The sequence below is a fragment of the Pleuronectes platessa genome, chromosome 4 (assembly GCF_947347685.1).
Source record: "Pleuronectes platessa chromosome 4, fPlePla1.1, whole genome shotgun sequence".
NCBI lineage: Eukaryota > Metazoa > Chordata > Actinopteri > Pleuronectiformes > Pleuronectidae > Pleuronectes > Pleuronectes platessa.
Genome location: NC_070629.1, coordinates 18,681,617 through 18,704,437, shown reverse-complemented (window position 1 = coordinate 18,704,437; position 22,821 = coordinate 18,681,617). Strand labels below are relative to the sequence as shown.

Sequence of the window (22,821 nt, the reverse complement as noted above, 5' to 3'; positions counted from 1 at the left end):
GAACAGTGACCGTTCAAAACACATAGAAAAGTGCAACAGGCGGAAAGTTGTCCGACCTGGCAACCCAACGAGAAATTTCTGAAACAGCCCGTCCCCTCTGTGTGGAACGCAAAGACTATACCCGTATTTTTGCTTGTCAGGTAAGATTATTTATAAACCATGCGCCACCAAACGGTTCGAATCAATAATATATAACGTAATCAAATCAGAGATCGATACTAATAAAGTATGCTTAACGTGGGCTTTACTTCGGTCTGTCCTTGTGAAAACGAAGCACCCGTCTTCGAAGCCTTCGACGATGCTGCAGCTGGAAGGCAACGCTGAGGGAAAACTACTTCCGTGGACCCACAACAACCCGCCAAATTACAAAGCGACTACATCCGAATTATGAGGATTGTGTTTCTGTCTTATTTATCTGCGTGTTCACGGTGAGTCACTGCAAACTGCTCCTAAACATTAACCCGCATATGAACGGTTACCCGCAGGTACCAACAGTCTTTCTTCAATGCTGTAGGTTTGTACTTTTCGTCTCAACCGCTAGCATTGGCGTTATCACAACATTGAGTCGACGCTCGAACGCTACTGTCACATCAGATGCTAACTTAGCTAGCCCTGTCAATGTAGCACTCCAAGTCACACCCGAGTATTTTAACAGCGGAATAAGAACCGGCTCCGTTTTCTTCCACGTCAGGTGAAGCTCAGAATGGCGACGTGGACCGACGTGGAGCTTCTGACCAGCGAGGACACGAACACGTTGCGGTGTCTGGGCAGCGTGTCCCGGGAGGAGGGTGGCAGCGGCTTGTATCAGGTGGACACACTGGTCAAGATCTCCACTGCCGACGAGGTAACGTCTCGTAACCACTTCAACACGAACTGTACTGCACTAGTAAAGCCGATCCTCGTAAAGCACCGATCGATGGTGGACATGCTCTCTCTCGCAGGTGCTCACGGATCCCTGCCTCTCCTCCTCCAGTGGTTCGAACTGGAGCATCGTTGTTGCTGACAAGACAGTCATCCTGTTTGACCAGAGTTATCAGACCATCCTGCTGCTGCTTCACTTTGGTCTGTATCGTTGATTTCATGCTCACACCCCCTTCTGCATGTTCACACTGTTTACCATAAGTGTTGACAATTTATACAGCTTTCTCCCTCTACTCCACTGCAACTCAGAAGGAATTTTACTCCATTACTTATTTCGGACAGCTTTAGTTACTTCTCAGATGACAGTGACAGCCATGGGCTCTCATAGGGGAAGGCTCTGGAGAAATACCGAGGGGTCCCCGGCAAAAGGGGAAATCATTTTTCATCATTACAATTTCATCCATACGTAAAACTCTGAGTGAATGCATGAATGTCCTGAATTTCATACACTTCCTGAAAGAAAACGTCCCAAACCCCAAATCCTATGAAAAGGGGGTCCAGTTGAACTAGTTTGTGTCAGCTAACTTTGGTTGCAAGTAATGTATTGATATTAAACCTTTATCATATTGTTATTGAGGATTCTAAGGTTCAGTCACATGCCAGACTTCCACATGTCTTTCCAGCAGTTAGACATCTCACAGTAATTACTGTTGATTAATAACCAAGATTTATTTTTCAGAAACTGATGTGGACGCTATTGATGCGTGTCTGGATGGACAGTTTCTGGTGGTCTGTGAAAGAAATGGAAATCTTCATTTGATCTATGTTCCCCAAAAGAGAATCCTTTTCACCAGGGTATGCATGTTTTTTTAAATATCTATAAGTCCCACTAAGAGTACACTGTGTCTGACCTTATATTGTTATATCCCCATTCTAACTGAAATCACCTTCAACACTTAATAGTATAATAGTCAGCAGTAACAGCCCTGATAACTGTCTTTTTCTAAGGTTATTTTATACTTGTGTGTTGTCCTTTTTGTGAATGTGTTGTGTTTGTAGGCTTTGGTAGAGAATCCATCAAGTGGAGATAAGAACACATTTCGCTATCTCATCATAGAAGAGGACAAAGCATCCTTAGGTGAATTTTATGAATGGTTGTGAGAAGAATCTCATGAAGGAATTTGGAATTCATTCTCTAGTTGTTTTATAGTATTGGATTTTTGAACTGTGTTTTTCTGGTTGGCAGGGACATACCATGTTTTCCTTCTCATTAAGGATGGGTTTTTCCACATCACAAACCTTGCTTTGGAAAAGATCGAGAAAGGTATCAAAATGTTAGGTACAGTCGGCCTACAGTTTTCTTGGAGCCATTTCTGACCTATTCAAAATGTATTTTTCTTTTGCCAACCTAGCCATTGAAAAAAAGGACTTGGGAGTTTTGAAAGAGGTAAGTTTTGAAAGTCTTCTTTCAATATAATAGTGAATAACATTTGTTTTTGAACAGCACATAAATAACAACTTGTTCCCTTTATGCAGCTTCAGTCTCTCATCAAGCTAGACTTCTGCTCCACTGAGGATTACCATGATGAGGGCTGCAGTACTGCAGTGATGTATAATGTGGGCAATGAAATCCACTTACTGATTGGGGTCAGTGATTTTATAATTTATTTACAATACAATTTACATTACATTTTGGTTCCTATATGTTGGTTTCATTCCAATGAAAACATTCTTAAAGGAACAAATATAACAAAGTCTTCTTCTTATGAACCATGATAATACAAATATTTATAAGTCTGTGGCAGTGCTCACCTTTGTATAAAACCTGTCTAGGAACGGTATTTACACCTTACATTAAGCAGTAACATTATTATCTTCAAAGGGGGAGAAAGAACATGTTGTGACTCACTGGAAGATGGACCCTCATCAGGCCAAGATGACTCTTGCTCAATCCGTCAACAGTAACTTAATTCCAGGTAACCTTCAGTAAATATTCATGGCTACACATTTTTTATGGTCCATGGCGCTGAATATTTATTTTAATATATTATTAACATTTTTCTTCTTGAAACAACAAATGATGATTGTGTGGAATCAGCTTTTTGTACATGTGTACTCAAGTTTCAAGTGTTAGGTTAAATAAAGAAGTAATACATAGAAAGAGAAAGAAACTGTTTTACAGCAAATAAAAATGTTTAAGGCCAGAGTTGTGATATAACAATGTTCTCTTTATGTTTTTAAAGGCGTGAGAAAAATGGTGGTGGTGGAAAATCTCTTGTATGTTCTTGACACTGAGGTGAGTTCAGTGGTGACTCCATCTTATCGTTTGATATACCAGTAGATGTTATTCAATCATAATGTACTTGAAGTTTACATATAGATGTCCTTATGTTGTTCTTTGGTTTCAGGACGTCCTGAGTCTTTGGGACCTGCATTTCCTCGTCATGATTCACTGTTGGCCTGATCTCGTCATTCACGACTTTGAACTCACCACTGAGTGTGGCTCTGCTTCTATGGTGGCGTATGTATTGGTGTTTAATCACATACTGTTGCTGTTGATAATACAGAGGGCATTGCCTCCTTTTAACCCTTTAACTCTCAAAGAAGTAAATCACTACATTTGTGTAACAGCCAAGACAAGGGCAGCATGAAGATGATCGCACTGACAAAGCAAGACAGCAGTCAGGTATCAGTACAACTCCTCCTTTTCAAGAAAGTTTAATGAATATTTAAATATTGTCTTATATATTACTCTAAACTTGATCTGCTGGTTTAATTCTTTTTTAGATCAACTCGCTCCAAATTCGATTTCTGCCCTCCATGACGATTTGCTACTCTCTGGATGTTTCCTCAGTCTCTTGTCTTGTCCAGACAAAGATAAACATGGTAGATGAAAAAACATAATTGAATTATGATATGTTTGGATTTTCCTTGTGCTATTTCTTTTTGTTCAAATTGCTGTTAATTAAAATAAATTGCTTTGTCCTCTGATTTCAGGACACAATTTATTTAGTTGAGGGGATTTGTCAGAACCAAGAGAGGTAGGAAATGTTTTGCATGATCGTATGAAGTTAAGCCACAACTCAAATGTTAAGGTAAATGATTTAAAATCATCAATGTTCTGTTTTTCTTGTTTAAATAGCGAAGGAGAGAATATATCTTCTGTTGTTGTCAGATGCTTCACAGAGGCGTTGCCTGAAAACAGGTATCTAATTTTACTACATAGACACATACACATACATTGCTTCAGTAGCTACCGATGTAATCTAATTTTCTTGGCTTTTCTATTATTCCCAGACTAAGCAGACTTCTTCACAAACACATGTTTGAAGAGGCGGAGAAGTTTGCCATCACATTTGAGCTGGATTTAGAGGTTTGTTGGTCTGTCTTGTAAAGTGTGACAGTCATATGATTGGGGCTTTTTGCCCTTAGTGTTCATTAGGGTAATATATGTTTTTACTATATCTCCAAAGAAGTGGGATTTTCAAGTAGAAATACTTTGCAAGTAGTATTTTTACTGTAGAATAGAGGTGCAGTGGGTGATATTTTCCAAGCCTTACCTGGGCTACACACAGCTAACAGTCCTGTTTTTGTTCAGCTTGTTTATAAGGTGAAGCTCGACTTTGTGCTGGAGCAGCTGGCCTCTGCATCTGTGGGTGGATATGGACAAAATGTGTGGTCTGAACTTGTGGACGAGGCCAAAACCAACCTGATGAAGATCACAGTGAGTGTAACAACGCATTTGAGCTGTCTCAGTATTTGATCTACTCTCAGTTTCCTGTTCCAGTGTATTGATTATACAGAACTTGTTATTAGTACCAAATATCAACCTGCTTCTAAATAGAGGTTATGTTTTGCGCTGCCTAGGATGAGCAGTATGTGGTGGAATACTGCCTCAAGGCGCCATGGCCAACCTTTGACACAGCAGAGAAGATGCTGAACCATGCTGCCACACGATACTCGTCTTTACAGATCCAAGAGGCCTTGGCCAGACTGGCAACGTTCTGTAGCCTCTACAGCCTGGACAATTTCAAGTAGGTTCGGTGGCCAAGAGTTTGTCCTTGGGCGGCTGTGAATGGGGGAAAACAACCTCTTTGAGGGGCGGATAAGACTGAAAAATCACTATGAAAGCGGTCCAATTATTATATGTTACACAGTGAAAATGTCTGTATTGCAGTTTGTCCATTAATGCACAATCATTGGTGACCTCCGTATGTTTCTCTCTCTTCCATAGTGGCATTGCCTGGATCGAGTTTCTGAACAGCACTGATACTTTAGGAGACATTCTGACGCACTTAAGAGAAGGAGACATGAAGGGTGCTCAGCTCCTTTGGCTCAGATATGAGGTAATAAATCATTAAAAGGACTGATCAAAGTTCCCCATTATCATTGTTGTGTATATAAACTACAACAATAATGATGATGCTTAAATTAAATCCCGACATCAATAAAAATGGCCAAACAAACAAAGACATTTTTTTGTCGGAAACATTGTCGTCTTGTGTCAGTTGTGATGTTGTTTACTGTTGTGTTTTGTGAAAGGGTGAGGTTGGATTGGAGTTTGATGAGGCCCAGCTTGAAGCTGTGCTCAGTGCCATCCCAGAGGACGTGACGTCCCAAGATCTCTGTCCATGGTTTAGGACAGTTGTTGTTCCCTTTGTGAGGAGAGTTCTCCCAACAGGACAAGTACGATATGTCCCTTCAAGCATAAAGTACTTATGTCTTCACCATGTGCTCCTATGTTTTCAGAAATAACATTAATTGTCTTTATCATAGAGAATCCTGGCAAGATGGCTAGAGCAGAGGGCAAGGAATCTGGAGCTGACAGAAAAGGTAAAATGAAAAAGCAGCAGAGGTTATCCACTTTGATTTGGAAGATGCAAGAATAGCAATGCAAGCTAAAAACATAGATAATAATAATTAGTGAAGCAAGGTAACGTTCTGTTTATCAGTTGTTCAAATCATCTTTCTAGACTGTATTTTTTTCGATGAATTGTGTAAAACACAAAAGCTTTGAGTCAGTCACCTTAGTCAAAACAACACTGATGAATGTAACTTTTTTCCAGGGAGCTTGGCCACAGAACGGTTTCGACTTGGCAGTGCTTGGACTGCCCTCTTTATGGACGTGTATGAAATCTGTAAGTCGGCCCAGTTTCCTGTATGTGCTTTGAATGACAGTTTGTACTCTCTCAATTATGATCTCACTGTGAGCATATATGTAACTGAATAAGCAAGACTCAATTTTTTCCATTTTTTTTATCAGGATGATAATTACGGTGCAGAGGAGATCGAGAATCTCAAGTCCATGGTGTCAAACCTCCGTCAGCTGCTGGACCTTCACCGTAAATACAGCTGCAGGCTTTCCCTTTCGGTCTTTGAGAAGGTGTGTCTTTCATTAGAGATGTAATCTTATTACACCTGCACTTCAATTAAATGTTTAGCAAAACTTACAAAAGTGGATAAAATAGCAATGAAAACCGAGTCAGTAAATAATCTGGGTCTCAACATTTTAGTAGACATCTGATGGGGCTTTCACTTTTATTAGAAATTCCAACATTCAATCAATTGTGTGGGGAAAAGTTTAAATTCAAACTGTAAATCTACATCAGACCATTTAAAGTAGTTTGCCTTATAATCCAGCAGAGGGAGCTCACTATCATTTTAATGTCATGTAAAATTCAGTAAAACTTGATTTTTGAAGAAAGTGACAGCCCTAACATCTGATTAGAGGTATAATATTGTATCATGGGTCTTTACCATGCTATTTCATAATGGCAAAAAAACAATTAAAGACATTGCAAGCTTGTTGCCATGAATCACATCATATTGCAAAATGTTCAGTTTTCACATATAAAAAGTGTGTTGTTCCTACCTACAACTCATTTTCTTCTTCTGTGAATTTCACAGGGAAGTGAACGGAGTGTCGCGTTCTTCATGCTGGACAAAGTGCTGGCTCCAGAGCTGATCGCTGCCACAGTGGAAAACAGCATCCTGCCCTATGCTGAAGAGCATGACATTCCTTTTGATGAGCTACTTCTGCAGTACATCCAGGTAAACCTCCGCCACAGCCTAACGGGGATTCCACTTTTTATTTTCCTAGTGTGCGATGATGCCTTTTTTTCTCCTCTCAATCTCATCTTCACTAGGATCTGCTGGAGCGCTGCAGTTCTCAGACCACAACCCTTTTCACAGAGTGGGAAGCCAAAGCAGTGGCTGTACTTGGCTGCATGACAGATACTGATGTAGGTTTCCCAACAACACTTCACTTACAACACAGTTCACAACATGCTCAAGGTTCATGAGGGCAGGTATTTGAGTTGAAAACCAAACCTGCCTCAACAGCAACAGAAAAGCCAGAAATAAGATGGAGAGAAACGTTTAAGTTCCAAATCTCACAATATTGTATTTCCTGTCAGCTGACGGTGGATGCTGTGCTGGAGATCATGCAGAAAGCTGTCGTACCCTGGAGTAACGTGGTGGAAAAACTGGTTCAGCAGTACCTTGAAATGGATGGACCAAAGTATGTTTGTTTTCTTCTCATCTTGAAATAGTTTTAATGTGACAAATGAACCATCATTTTTTTATAAATGTTATATACGTACATACATTTATATGATCTTCCTCTGTCTCATTTACTGTCCAGACAAGAGCTTCTAAAGGAGAGCTACCGTCTGATGGAGATAAGGAAACTTCTCCGTGGCTACGGGATCCGTAACTTCAACCTCTCTAACAATACTCAAGTTTTGGTACGTTTGATCTAATTTATTAACTATGATACCTTATGTTATACCTGACTATACATTTTCTGACTCCTCTATATCTTCCTCAGACACTGATTAGATACATCCTGAAGCAAGACTTGCCGATGTCTTTAGAAGACTCCCTGACACTTGCGGAGGCTTACAAACTTCCAACCTCGCAGATAAATTATTTGTTTCTCATCCAGCTGATTGGTCAAGGCAAGGTATGCTGATCAGTCTGGACAAATGAAATCACCAAATTGTATATTGTGTATCTTTATTTTAATTCTTATCATGTCAGTAGGACTTTTTATTATAATTTTTGTTTCTATTTGCAGACGGAGGAATGTATCACGGTCCTGAAGAGGCTGAGGTCTGCAGAGGCAGAAACTGTGGTTGAGCGTCTAACGTGCTGGGCCAGACTGCAGCTGGAGGACAAAGCCCACATATCTGACGAGGTGAGGGGAGGGACATGGTTTGTGTCTGAAATAAAAGTTCAATTACATTTTAAGTACATGTATCCAAGGCTCAGATTTGTTCAAGTAGACTAAATTAAAGACAGTTCAGTTCATACTCGGTTATTTTTTAAGCTGCTTTATAAAACTAAAGGGTCAAGGTTGTTCTTGCTCATAAGCAAATGTTACTTCAATGTGGCATCTCTGCTATGGCTGACAGATATCTGATCTGACTTACCAGGATTTTTCCTGTGTATCTAATAAAACAAAACCCATGTGATCACATGTTCACATACACAGCGCAAATATGCCTGGAAGTAGATCACACTTGAAATTATCACCTCAAGATGTGAACATAAAATGTAGAACAGCATTATGGTGACCGTAATGTTCATTCTGGCAGTTTATATGTCTGAACTGTCTCTTGGCCTTACCTTAACAGCACAAGAAGCATAAGATGGTCATAGCTCAGGTGATGGTGGAGGCTCAGAAATACCTGCACATCATCCAAAAGCGTAAGTCTTCACTCAACTCAATTCTACAACATGAACAGCAGGGGGACACAGGGAGCACAGTGCCGAGCACTTAGAAACCTAAACATTACAACCTATACATTCATTATACCTAGTAATTCAGTTAACTGATATTGATGCTTTAGGAATGTTTTTGTTTTTTTGCTATCCAGAGCAGTAAGACATCATAGCTATTTAAAGCACCTTTTGTATTTCTGTCATCTGTAATGATTTAAAAACACCAATGATTGTCTTAAATTATGGAAAGAAATCTTAGAAAAGTAGATCTGAACACCCGATTCATGTCCTCTGCAGATGATGCTCTGAAAAGCATGGAGTGTGAGAACAACCTCATCATGTTCAAGGCGATCGGCGACCTTCAGGTGACCCGCTGTCACGCAATGTTTTAAAAATGTTATTCTATCTGTTCTTTCGTTTTGTGTTTTAACCTGCAGCCTTTTTGTCTACTTACCATCAGGAGGACTTTGATGTTTTCTTCACGCCATCTAACTATGAAGATCCAAACATCAGAAAACAAATCCAGGACCATCACATCACAGCCTATGAAAACACACGTGGTCGCTGTTTATCTAAGGGGAAATCTAGGACAACTCCGGTTGTGGCTAACGATCCAGATGGCAAAACCAAGACAATATCCACAGAAGCTGGATTACGTCGTCTAGGAAGACAGCTGCAGCGCACGGAACAGGAGCTCTGGTCTGACTTGTCCCTGCGAGCGTTGAGAGTGGGCAAGGTGGACAAGGCCCTCAAGATCCTCAGGTTTGAACATGTGGATGCTGCGCCATCAGTATGAATGTGGCGGTGGGAAAAGCTTAGGGCTAGTAATCTTTCCACCCATGTTTTCTGTATATAATATTTAAAGTGGTTCAAGGTATTTGGAGAATCTCATGTTTTTATCTTTTATGTTGTGTCTACAGTGAGCTGTATGAACACCACTGTAACACCAGCACAGGGAAAGTTTTGTTCACTGCTGCCAAGACGTTATGTCAGATGCTTGAGGCAGATGTGCCCATGGTGCTTCCTGATAACACAGACTTGCCAGCAATCATCCATGATCTGGCCGGTCAGGCCATCACAGTGTGCCACCCAGGTAAAGAACACATAACAACAATGTTCTCGTTGTGCGTGCGGCTGCGTGCGTGTTGCAGCTTTCACCACCTGTTGGTGTTCAGGTTTTGAAGGTGTTGGTTTAATCACGTGCAGTGAAAACTGCTTCAGTTTCAAAATACATAAATATTATCACTCTTCCAGATTTGCTGCTGGACTGTCTTGAGCTTTGCAAGTGCACACGGATAGCCATGGATGTCTATCACCAGTGTCAGTTATCAGACAACTATGGCTTTATAGCAAAGGTCAGTATCTTATCTATTCCCAAAGAATAACACGTTACTTTGCTTTTACTTTATTTCAGTCTGGTTATATTTATTTTCTTTAAATCAACCATAATGTTTTACTTATTTTTAATTGCTCATGAACGAGGTTAGTTACATGGTGGATTAAGACAGAATTTCAAGAGTTAGTTTCTGCATTCACAGTTAGAATTGCAATATAATATACATGTCTTAAAAGTTAAATATTTGTCCAAAAAGAAACGAGCAAAAAAATGATGTCATATTAGTTCAGTCAAAAAATGGTTCTCTGTCACAAATTAGCTGACTTTGTATTTTAACTGTGTCATATCACAGGATTTGACCTTGGAGGCAGAAAAAGATCAAAATTCTCAATGGAGTTTCCAAGACGTTTTTAACGAAGACTGCATTGTTCTGGACCCAGTGTCGGTGCTCCCTGTCCAGTATGAAATTACCAACTGCCTGCTGCCGATATCTTGGGGTAGGAAGATGCTTAAATGTATAATTTATTTAAAGTCCTTGTTAGGATATCATCACCTTAGGCACTCTACAGCTGGCTGGTTTAATCCGTTGCTTCCCCTTCTTGTAGATGCCAAACTTCACCCACTGGACTGTTCCTGTCTTTCCCACTGCTCATTTGAAGATGGTAGGCATTCAAATAGATTCTTCCAATTTCTTTCTTCCTAAAGTTTTAGTTTTGAATGTTTCCCTTGCGTCTTGTCTGGTCCCACATGTAGGTTCAAACTACCTGCGGCCACTCCTGGGTCCTCTAGCCAACATGTTACAGATGTTGCAGGAGTGCAGTCAGCTGGAGCTGGCTCTCAGAGTGCTGGTCAACTCGTATGGCAGCTGCCTGCAGCACGTCACCTCCAATATTATGGACATAAAGCTAAGCATGCAGGTATGACTGCAACACGTCCGGTGGTGCTTTGAATGCTAGTGCTATTATACCCTTATAACATCCTTGTTTGTTTTTCAGCTTTATGATACCCAAGAGCTTAAGAAGTACAATATATGCCTGAATGATCTCCAAAAGTCAACCACATCCTCTCTAAATGTTGTGGCTGTGGCTCTGTTGAACAAGGTCTGTTGAACTTCTTTTCCAGTGTCATGAGAGTAGAAGCATATTCACAGAATGTTTGTGCATTTTTAAATAACTAAATCTGTATTTTCTATATGCCGCAGGTGTTCAACTGGAGAGTGGTCGATTGTGATCTTGCCATTGGACTCTGTACGCTTCTCTCCAAAGCAGAAGTCTTCAAAACACTGTGGAAGGTTATTGACAACACCTGGCAAAACTACGACAAAATATTGGTAGGCAATGTGCTCACTGTTCTTCTTTATGTGCATGTGTATGTGCAGTTTTTCATCCTTGTTATACTCCGCAAATCTAATCAGCGGCTCTGTCTTGACTATTTCAGGCCGTGGCGAGAATCGGAGCCAATCTCTGCTGCTTGTACAATGAGCCAGAGGAACAAGAGAAGTTTCTTTCTGTCATCACTGATGCCGACTGGGGCATCAAGCTTGGAAAATTTGACGTAATACAACTTTTTGCCAAGGGCAGTCTGATCAGAATTAACGTTTCTATACAATTACTGTCAGTATATGTTGTATTTCCCAAGGGGCTGCCCCTCCTTAATGTCTTGATATCAACATGTGTACCCTTACTCTGCTGCAGATTTCCATCCAGCCAGTGTTCCGTCAGCAGCCTGAGATGAAGAGTAGTCTGATCCCTGTCCTGGTGAGGAACAGGAGAATTACTCCGGACATTATTCTCCAGTACTGCAGGTAGGCAGCTCACTCTGCATTGTCATATTTTCAGTTTATTGCAAAGCTGAATATAAAATGTATTTTTGGGTCCAGACTGCGCTAAAAGTCTCTTGCGTATATTGCAGAACTTTTGGTTTGGACCGCGACAGTGTCATCAACCAGTACATCACCACCTTACTGCTGCTCCAAGAGGACGAGGAAGGTGCTGCTGACCCAAGTGCAGGACAGGTGGAGGTGCAGCCTCTGTGTCCTGCAGACGTCCTGGAGCGAGTCCTGCAGATAATCCCGATGTTACACAGCACCAGCAAGCTGACTGAAAGTCTCTGTGCTGCCCTTTTCAAGGTTTGAGCATTGAAGAGGTTGGAATTAGAAGAAGAATATTCAGAGTAGCTTCTCATTGATGCGAGGGCTGCGAGTTATTGATTTTTTTAAAGAGACATTTTTTCGCCTAGAGGCTGATTCAAGAAAAACATAAAACAATTTAATAGTCATTCTTTAAGATATAGAAATACAATTATCCACAATGGCAAATTGATGCAACACAAGACTGTAACTGTTGTAATATCAAATTCTGTTCTTTCGAAATTATATATAACCATAATATGGTTATTCACAAAATGCCTTTCTCTTACAGCTCAGCCCTTACAACTATGAGAGGATTGAAGTAGTGCTGAAGATCATACAGGCTGCAGATGACAATGTCACCAGCTTTTCTATAAGTCAGGTAAAAAAAAAAAGTTTTTACATTAAGGAGTTCATTGTTGTCATTATTCCACAGAGTTGTAAACAAATCTTTAATTGCCCAGGCCGTGGCCCTCCTTCAGCACCTGACATCCTACAAGCGGGTCGCCCCTCCTTCAGACATGGAGAACGCATATCTCCTGGAAAACAGCCTCCTGCCAAACCACCTTTCCAACAGCAGACTGCCCTTTCACCTGCTGATGCAGACCAAACATTACTGGAAGATCATCTGTGAGTCAGAAAATGAAGTCGTCCGTCCTTCTGTCTGTCCCATTGTTGTGAAAACAATATTTCATGAAGGCCTTGAGAGAATTTCTTCATATTTGGTTCAAAAGTTCACTTGGACTCAAAGATGAACTGATTCGATTTTGATGGTTAAAGGTCAATGGTCACAGTGACCTCATGAGTCTTGAAATACAATGTATGTCGACTGAAACTGCACTTAGTGGCAGAGGCATCCGATCACACGGCTGTAATTTTAGTCTTATTTTTATTCTCAAATATTATTGCTGACAATCACAAATTCCTCTCATGATGAGTAATCTATTGATGTTTTTAGATTTGTTCTGGTTACCTCTTGGCATCAAGTCAGATTGACTTCCTTACGTTCTAATTTATTTAACCACCGGTAAATCAGTCCGCAGTTGTGTTCCTCAAGCGGGTGATAGACAGATTATGAAAACATTTCTCTTCTTTGTCAAGCCTCTGGTGACAAGATGTTTATTTTTATTGTTAATATATACATTTATTGATATTTTTAGTTATTGAGATGTCGTAAGCCTGAGGAAACTAAACCACTTTTCTGTTAAGGTCCTGAGCTCAGTGAGGAGACCTTCCCCACTCTTCTTCTGATTAGCAAACTGATGAAGGTACAGCCCACTCCACTAACATGTAGCCTTTAAAAATCACAACATTTTAAGATTATTGTTTATTAGGTTATGACTGTTTTGGAGTTTATTCATACCTTCCTGTCTCTTTCCAGGTGAGCATTGACAAGTTATACATGTCGGCAGCGAACCATGTGTTTGAGAAGAAGATGAAGCCCCTACTCTTAGAGCAGAAGAAAAAAGGTCAAAATCAAGGCTACAAGAAGGAGACCTTCAAGGTGGCCAAGACCATGATGAAGTACATCCACTGCATCCAGAGCCCAGAGTGGGCAGCTGCCACCGCCCACAAAATCACCCAGGAACTGCCACCAGGTCTAACCTCCAGATCAGCCACTACGCTACACAGCTCAGTATGTTTGTACATATGCACTGAATTGTTTTCTCCTCTCTATAGGCAACGAGAAGGCTCATTCACTCAGGTTCTGTTTGGGTCTCGGGGATGCATGGCTGAAAGATCCAAACCTTGAGGTCAGTATGTGTTTTTCACCTGGACAATATTCCCTCTCCATCTAGGAAATGTATTCATGTACATTAGCTTGTTTTAATCTGCTCCCCCTGGATCCCATGCAGGAGTCAGCGCGGGCCCGAGGGGAGACCTTTCTTTCCAAGCTAAAGCTGCAGTTCCAGCGTTCGGCCACTGAGAATACGTTGATTGCCAACCAGCTGAACAGCCCAGAGCATCTGAAACTGACTGGGATGCCGGCCAGGCTCATAGTGGCCCTGCATGAGCACAGCAGCGTGGATCTGCGCTACAGAGAGTCAGGAGGTCAAACTTATCCTGGTGAGATCACTTAAGTTCAGAAGCTAGTAAAGTTCCACAATGTGATCAGCTTTATTCTCTTATGAGCTCTTTTGCATTCCATGTTTGCAATCAGCTATAAATAGTTTTCCACTTAACATCTCTGCACCATACTTCCTCAAAATTCATTATGAAATTAATTGGTATGCTGTGACTTGGAAGAGGACATCAACAGTGTTGGATCTTTTTTAAACTTGATCCTTCGTCTCTGTCTCAGACATCCACACTGTGGTTAAAGAATTAGCTGCAGTCAACAACGTGGATCTCCTGAAAATCCGAAACATGATGCTGGAAAAGTGGATCTGCAAAACAGGCCCTGTTGTTGCTAAGGTTTGACAGGCTTAGCTCATCCCTTTAACAACTTTTTATCCACTACTACTAACATTTTGTTTAGATTTTGTACATTTTTGACGATTGTTTTCTTTATAAAGGATATTGGTAATCATGAATGTGTCAGCAACATTGAGGAAGACCCAGACTTAATGAGGTAATGAAATCACATTATTATTTTTGCAGCACTTTGCATCGGATTACCCTCTTGAATTACTGTTTTTTTATCAAAAAAGTGTTAATATGTGAATATTTGTTAAATGTTTTTATTGATCTATCACTGAGATCTAAGAATGTATTCAAAATTGAAATTGGAAATTAAGTTAAATATCTTTTTATGCCAAGAGTATTAAGGTCTCATAAAGGGGGAATAATCAGTACAGTTATTATATTACGAGGATAACGTTTTAATTTTAAGACACGTGCCATTCCAGAAGAGGGAGATCAGCTTGTCGCTGTGTTAAAAAAAATTATGTGAAGCCTCTTGTTAAATTCTACTTTACCAGAGTCTATTCTGCCGAAAAACCACACAGACTTGCAGGAAATGGGCTCTTTGGTGGAGGAGGAGCTGTTTGTTAGTGGTCGACTTTGATGTTATCGTTGGTTAAATCTGTGAGATATTTAAAGAGGCTTTATAGTTCAGTAAACAGTGAGGTTAGTTAGACTTTGGATCCAGAAGGAGTGGAACTCCAGAAAGCATAAGTTGTCCTTTCTGGTTATTTCCTAAAAAATGTATTTCATATTTAGATTTTTTGGGGGTTACGACTTAATTCTTGTTATCTCAGAATTTTTTTTTCTTCATTATGGCCCTAATACTCCTTTGGACCTTTTTATGTACAGTTTAACATAAAACTCCCATTTTCAGTTGCCTGTTTGTTGAATGAAACTTGCCTTCTCAATTTATTGTACTTCAGGTTATAGACAGTTTTTTTTGACAACCACAGAGACTGATCAAAGAGTTAAAAGACCAGAATGTGTCCCTTCAGTTTATTTATCTTTTTAACATGTCCTCAGGGTGGTGTACATGCTGAGTTCTTGCCCCGTGGATGAAGCCGTCCGTCTTCTAAATCCTATCCTGTCTGCTGAAACCTGGGTGAGGAATACATCACAATTGAGTCGGTAATGGTTAAAGAATCTGGAGAAAGTGGCTTCTATCTAATTTTGGATTTTCTCCTGTAGCCCCTCAGCTCTGCTGGGCCTCGCTTGACCTTCTGCCATCGGACTCGAGCGCTGATTTGTCTTGTTCGCCTCGTTGATGCGGATACACTGGAGGCTCGGCTACAGATACCTAGGACCGAAATCCAGTACGAGGCCATGATAGCTATTAATCAGTATGAACTTAAGTTAAGTTAAATCAGGTTTATAATCATCAATTCTTCTGTATTTCATATCTCACGCAGATTTTACCTGAAGTGCTACATCTTTGTCTCTCAATTGGAGGCATTAAACATCCCCTACACGTTGCAGTCTTTCCTCAGTAGTCCCAAAGAGGGCTTAGTGAAAGGGCTGTGGAAGAATCACAGTCATGAACCACAGGTACTGTCTCTTTTCTCCATTTTTAGATTCGATATTTTAGAAATGTTACAGGCTTCACACAGGCTGTATGCAGAGAACCTAAAACCCTTTTCTGCCACCTGGTTTCAGGCGGTGCGTTTAGTGGCAGACCTGTGTTTGGAGTATCAGGTGTATGACCCACAGCTGTGGAACAGTCTGCTCCAGAAGCTGCTCAGCTTCAACTTGGTACAAACTCATGAGCCTCGATTTATATTAACTCTAACTCAATTCTCACTCATTGGTGATCTCTGTCTGTAGTTTCTAGGTGAGAAATAAAACTTTCACGTATTTATTATCTCCCCTCAGATCAGCCATCTCCAAAGGGTGCTAGAGGCAGTTGTAGCTGTGCCTGCACTGTGGGAGGTAAAGTTTAAAACTCATATGTTGTTTCATTATCATGCATAATGTAACATTTATATTTTTAATATATGACTTATTGCCAAAACAACACAAGAGACATAACTGACACAACCTGCACCAGAAGCAGTGCTCAGATATAAGCCTGCTTAGAGTGAATGTGTTCTTTTCATATACTATGGTTTTGTGGCCTCTGTCAAACGACCTGTTTCCTTCACCACTAAACCACCGGATATCCTGTTCGAACATTTGTTGAGTCAAGCGTTTTATGAAATGTTTCCTACCGTTGTTGCTGAAATATGAAAAAGGTTTTTTCGTTTCTTGGATGTATTTATTGAATTATTTTATTCTCTCCCCAGATAACTAGTTTCTCCAGGACCTGGAGGAGTATGATACTGGCACCTTTTGTCTCAGGTACTAGATTTATAACTTAAATTCACCTCATTGACAAACAACATGGATTTACTTGTCTTGATACTGACTGATGTTTAATCGTACAACATTCTGATAAAAGTACATAACTTAATTTTCAGAATGTAAATGTTTTCACTGGTCGGTAAATCTCTGAAATGCTCCTCAATGTCTTATCTCTTTTATTTTTGTGACAGCTTCTGTTCCTCTGAGTCCTGATCAACAGGCAACACTCTACAGGACCTTTGTTCTCCTCCTCAAGTAAGATTTAGTTATGTTCTGTTAGTTATATCTCCCAATGTTAACAAATCCTGGATCTTCCGCCTGATCAGGATCCTTGTCTAAAATTATTAGGTCTTTCTCAACCCATGTCTCATCCTTCCACCACGTCTCCTAGAAATCCATTCAGTCATTTTTGTGTAATCCTCTTGACAAACAAACAAATCAACAAACAGACAGGGAGAAATGTAACTTCCTAAACAGAGCTAACAAATTCCACTATATCAAACCTGGCTGCATGAAACATTTGGAAGTGACCTTTATTTATTTATCAAACATGGCAGCGATGTCCTGAATAATGTGTCATATTGTCCTCACGTTTACTCCAGTTGTGCTGTCGTCCTTCTTCCCAAGGTGCCCCTTCCTGTTGAATTTGGACCTGATAGGAATTGCAAATCGCTTTGCACAGTTCAATCTGCCCGCCTTTGCCCTGGGAACTCTCCTTCTCATCCCCTGTGCCAATAAAAAGGCCCAGCAGATCCAGGTGAGTACGTCCATGTCAGTACATCTCATCTCATCTCATCGTCATCCGCTTATCCGGGGTCGGGTCGCGGGGGGAGCAGCTCAAGCAGGGGGCCCCAGACTTCCCTTTCCCGGGCCACATTGACCAGCTCTGACGGGGGGATCCCGAGGCGTTCCCAGGCCAGTGTTGAGATATAATCTCTCCACCTAGTCCTGGGTCTTCCCCGAGGTCTCCTCCCCACTGGACGTGCCTGAAACACCTCCCAAGGAAGGCGCCCAGTGGGCATCCTTACCAGATGCCCGAACCACCTCAGCTGACTCCTTTCTAAGTAAAGGAGCAGCGGCTCTAATCCGAGTCCCTCACGGATGACTGAGCTTCTCACCCTATCTCTAAGGGAGACGCCAGCCACCCTTCTGAGAAAACTCATCTCGGCCGCTTGTACCCGCGATCTCGTCCTTTCGGTCATCACCCAGCCCTCATGACCATAGGTGAGGATAGGAACGAAGATCGACCGGTAGATCGAGAGCTTTGCCTTGCGGCTCAGCTCTCTTTTCGTTACAACGGTGCGGTAAAGCGAACGCAATACCGCCCCCGCTGCTCCGATTCTCCGGCCAATCTCACGCTCCATAGTACCCTCACTCGCGAACAAGACCCCGAGGTACTTGAACTCCTTCACTTGGGCTAAGGACTCATTTCCTACCCGGAGTAAGCAATCCATCGGTTTCCTGCTAAGAGTCATGGCCTCAGATTTAGCGGTGCTGATCCTCATCCCAGCCGCTTCACACTCGGCCGCCAGCCGATCCAGTGAGTGCTGAAGGTCACAAGCCGATGATCCAATGAGGACCACATCATCCGCAAAAAGCAGTGACGAGATCCTCAGACCACCGAACTGCAACCCCTCCCCACCACGACTACGCCTCGATATCCTGTCCATGTATATCACAAACAGGATTGGTGACAAGGCGCAGCCCTGGCGGAGACCAGCTCCCACTGAGAATGAAACTGACTGGCTGCCGAGGACCCGAACACAGCTCTCGCTTTGGGAGTACAGGGATTGGATGGCCCTGAGGAGAGACCCCCTTACCCCATACTCCCGCAGCACCTCCCACAGTTTCTCCCGGGGGACCCGGTCATACGCCTTCTCCAGATCCACAAAACACAAGTGGACCGGATGGGCATACTCCCAGGCCCCCTCCAGTATCCTTGCGAGAGTGAAGAGCTGGTCCGTAGTTCCACGTCCGGGGCGAAAACCGCATTGTTCCTCTTCAATCTGAGGTTCGACGATCGGCCGAACCCTCCTTTCCAGCACCTTGGAGTAGACTTTACCAGGGAGGCTGAGAAGTGTGATACCCCGATAATTGGTACACACTCTCTGGTCCCCCTTTTTGAACAGGGGAACCACCACCTCGGTTTGCCACTCCTTTGGCACTGTACCCGATTCCCACGCGATGTTGAATAGGCGTGTCAACCATGACAGCCCCTCAACACCCAGAGCCTTTAGCATTTCTGGCTGGATCTCATCAATCCCTGGGGCTTTGCCACTGCGGAGATGTTTGACTACCTCAGTGACCTCCACCAGGGAAATTGACGACGAAACACCATCAACCTCGAGCTCTGCCTCCAACATAGAGGGCGTGTTATTCGGATTCAGGAGTTCCTCAAAGTGTTCCTTCCAACGTCCGACGACCTCCTCAGTTGAGGTCAACAGAGTCCCATCCTTACTGTACACAGCTTGGATGGTTCCCCGTTTCCCCCTCCTGAGGTGCCGGATAGTCTTCCAGAAACACTTTGGTGCCGACCGAAAGTCCTTCTCCATGACCTCTCCGAACTTCTCCCACACCCGCTGCTTAGCCTCCGACACGGCAGCAGCTGCAGCCCTTCGGGCCTGTCGGTACCCTGCAACCGAGTCAGGAGTCCTCCAGGATATCATATCCCGGAAGGCCTCCTTCTTCAATCGGACGGCTTCCCTGACCACCGGTGTCCACCACGGTGTCCGAGGGTTACCGCCCCTTGAGGAACCTAAGACCCTGAGGCCACAGCTAGCCGCCGCAGCTTCAGCAATGGAGGCTTTGAACACCGCCCACTCCGGCTCAATGTCCCCAACCTCCACAGGAATGCCAGAAAAACTCCGCCGGAGGTGTGAGTTGAAGATACCTAGGACGGGGGCCTCCTCCAGACGTTCCCAGTTCACCCGCACTACTCGTTTGGGCTTACCAGGTCTATCCGGAAATTTCCCCCATTCCCTGATCCAACTCACAACCAGATGGTGGTCGGTTGACAGTTCCGCCCCTCTCTTTACCCGAGTGTCCAAAACATGCGGCCTCAGATCAGATGACACGATCACAAAATCGATCATTGATCTTCGGCCTAGGGTACTCTGGTACCAGGTACACTTATGAGCACCCTTATGTTCGAACATGGTGTTTGTTATGGATAATCCATGACTAGCACAGAAGTCCAATAACAAACGACCGCTCGGGTTCAGATCAGGGAGGCCGTTCCTCCCCACCACGCCTCTCCAGGTATCTCCATCGTTGCCCACGTGGGCGTTGAAGTCACCCAGCAGAACTACGGAGTCCCCTACTGGAGCCCCATGCAGGACTCCATTCAGGGTCTCCAAGAAGGCCGAGTACTCTGAGCTGCTGTTTGGTGCATACGCACAAACAACAGTCAGAGTTTTCCCCCCTACAACCCTTAGGCGCAGGGAGGCGACCCTCTCGTCTACCGGGGTAAACTCCAACACCGCGGCACTCAGCCGGGGATTTATGAGTATCCCCACACCCGCCCGGCGCCTCACGCCCTTGGCAACTCCGGAGAAGAATAGAGTCCAACCCTTATCCAGGAGTACGGTACCAGAACCGAGACTGTGCGTGGAGGTAAGCCCCACCAGATCTAACTGGTAGCGCTCCACCTCCCTCACAAGCTCCGGTTCCTTTCCCCACAGCGAGGTGACGTTCCACGTCCCCAGAGCCAGCTTCTGCCGCCCGGGTCTGGTCCGTCGAGACCCCTGACCTTCGCTGCCACCCATGTGGCTGCGCACCCGACCCCAACGGGTCTTCCCACAGGTGGTGGGCCCATGAGATGAAGAGAGGGGGGGTGCCACGTAGTTTGTTCGGGCTGTGCCCGACCGGGCTCCGTGGCAAACCCGGCCACCAGGCGCTCGCCATCGAGCCCTCCGTCTGGGCCTAGCTCCAGACAGGGGCCCCGGGCTTCCTCCGGGCTGGGTCCCATCTCCTCTTGTATCGATATTCATTGAGGGTTTTTGAACCATTCTTAGTCTGGCCCCTCACCTGAGACCACTCTGCCATGAGAGACCCTACCAGGAGCACAAGGCTCCAGACAACACAGCCCTCAGGTTCACAGGGACACGCAAACCTCTCCACCACGATAAGGTGACGGTTCCAGGAGAGGATGTCAGTACAACATGTTAGAAATAACAGATTGGATGAACATTAACTTTTAAATGTAAACACACGCTATGAGCACCTGTGTGTTTTTGCTGCTTGCAGGGCTTTCTCTCCATCTGCAACCCAGTCACCGTCCTTGAGCAGGTGGAGGACCTTATGAACACTGGTGAACTGGCTGGAGTCCCCTCACAGGTTTGAGCTTTATTAAGGTAACATATGGATCTAGACTCTTTCTGCCACAGAAGAACCTACATGTCAACTGATATCAAGCAGGGTGACTGAAAGTCCATAAAAGTCTATATTTTACAGAGAAAATGTTATTTTAAGGTTTGTAATTCAATTTTACAATTAAAAGGCCTTAAAACTTTGTACGTTTCAGAGTACGCACACAGTATTTTGTGTAATAACCTATAGCAGCTTCACATGTTTCTGTGTAAGTGTTAAACAGGAAACCCAGTCGGACTGGTCTAAGGCTGTAAAGATTTGGAAGATGTTGGCCATATTGCTTCCATCCAAAAACTGCTTATGTTTCTGGAAATGTATAAATAAAAACCACACTTCATGCAGAGGTGTGTCTGTGTGAGTGGGTGTGTTCTTGTGTTTCTGAAATGATGCGAGGCATCCAGTGCCCTGAAATGTATCTGCATTGTTGCTCGCTTTATTGCAATTTCTTTTTATTTCAATTCAGCTGTTACATGATTACATCACATGACACTATTGTCTTTATGTCTCCTCAGATCAGGGAAACTGTTTTAACGTTCATCATCCAAAATGGGCAGCACCAGAAACTGATGAAGACCAAACACTTCAAGCACCTGAAGCAGCTCATGGTGTTAAGTGGCCACCCAGAGCAGGTGAAAGACCTGGCAGACCACCTGATCAGCCAGAACTGGTACGTTTTTTGCTTTTTTAAATGTTTTCTCCGTTTGGCACTAAATATCACAGAGAAGCAACTAACATCTCTGATATCTGACATAGTTTTAATTTAGTCTCCAGTTGCTCTTTACTTCCTGCTCCAACTTTCAGACAGTGTACAAAGTTTGGACATGTGCGCTATTGCCCAAACACAGTTTTTCAAACTGAATTTTGTCACTTCTACATCCAGTTTATCCCCTGGAGGCAGGAAAACTGTACAATCTGTGTTCTGGGAGTTCTAACTGAGCTACATTGATGTTTAAATATTCGGTTTGATTTTATGTACAGCCATGGAATCCGTTTATTTGGGGTTTTACAGGGCTTGAAACCTATTGGTGCTCTAGTCCAGTTTAACTGCAAACTGACACCTGGTGTCTGAGGATCTTCGAAAGAACAAAACCAACATTATGCTTTTGACCTTTTCAAATGTATGATGCGAGTTCTGCACGTCAGACTCTTTTTATATCTGCTCTTCAGTCAGGATGATGCTGATTCGCTCGTTTGTGAGTACATGAAGCACAGAGAGCAACAGGGAGGGAAAACGCTGACAAACGGCTCCCCGTCGCCAAGCTACATGAAGGTAACCGGAGCCATTTTCACCTGGGACAAACACCACGACCAGAACATCAAACTGTTATTCATGTGTGGCATTAACACGTTTATTCAACTATCACATCTCTGTAATTATCAGTGATTAGTGAAACACAAAAATAATTCTGCGAGTCTACTTTTGGTTTTCAGGAGTTTCTCCAGATGCAGAATGGAGTTTCAGGATGAGCTGGATCGATTCTTTCCGCTGTACATTGTAACATTTATCATTTACAGAGATGCAATATTTGCACTTAACATTTATCTTTGAATTGTTCATGTAATATCTGAATAAATGTAATTCATTAACGACAACTGTGTGTAGAGATTCTTGAAACAAGTTTAGAAGCAGCAGTAGCTCCTGGCTGTTTTATATTTATAA

The 22,821-nt window shown here is 42.9% G+C and overlaps 1 protein-coding gene across 2 annotated transcripts; it reads left to right on the top strand.

Moving 5' to 3' along the window:
* Window positions 1-74: 74 nt before the first annotated feature.
* Window positions 75-22,754, top strand: kntc1 (kinetochore associated 1). Of its 2 annotated transcripts, none has more exons than XM_053419809.1 (62): window positions 75-140; window positions 290-428; window positions 692-844; window positions 942-1,062; window positions 1,601-1,716; window positions 1,921-1,999; window positions 2,108-2,185; window positions 2,274-2,308; window positions 2,398-2,508; window positions 2,744-2,837; window positions 3,105-3,157; window positions 3,270-3,382; window positions 3,493-3,547; window positions 3,649-3,747; window positions 3,859-3,902; window positions 4,004-4,066; window positions 4,159-4,234; window positions 4,460-4,585; window positions 4,729-4,895; window positions 5,096-5,207; window positions 5,404-5,547; window positions 5,638-5,694; window positions 5,928-5,999; window positions 6,125-6,244; window positions 6,769-6,912; window positions 7,008-7,103; window positions 7,278-7,381; window positions 7,505-7,607; window positions 7,691-7,825; window positions 7,940-8,059; window positions 8,499-8,571; window positions 8,884-8,951; window positions 9,047-9,348; window positions 9,507-9,679; window positions 9,841-9,941; window positions 10,275-10,419; window positions 10,528-10,584; window positions 10,676-10,839; window positions 10,918-11,022; window positions 11,124-11,252; window positions 11,360-11,476; window positions 11,617-11,726; window positions 11,834-12,050; window positions 12,343-12,432; window positions 12,515-12,680; window positions 13,260-13,318; window positions 13,432-13,648; window positions 13,731-13,804; window positions 13,907-14,117; window positions 14,353-14,465; window positions 14,567-14,622; window positions 15,480-15,558; window positions 15,645-15,769; window positions 15,866-16,001; window positions 16,110-16,205; window positions 16,326-16,382; window positions 16,736-16,790; window positions 16,985-17,048; window positions 17,421-17,550; window positions 21,039-21,128; window positions 21,674-21,828; window positions 22,329-22,568. In XM_053419809.1, exons 3-62 carry the CDS (start codon window positions 704-706, stop codon window positions 22,543-22,545), a joined length of 6,729 nt encoding a protein of 2,242 aa, XP_053275784.1. In that variant the 5' UTR covers window positions 75-140; window positions 290-428; window positions 692-703; the 3' UTR covers window positions 22,546-22,568. The 2 variants fall into 2 exon arrangements, with proteins under 2 accessions (XP_053275784.1, XP_053275782.1); XM_053419807.1 differs by adding an exon at window positions 22,593-22,754 and having other exon boundaries at window positions 107-428; window positions 22,329-22,431.
* Window positions 22,755-22,821: the final 67 nt, after the last annotated feature.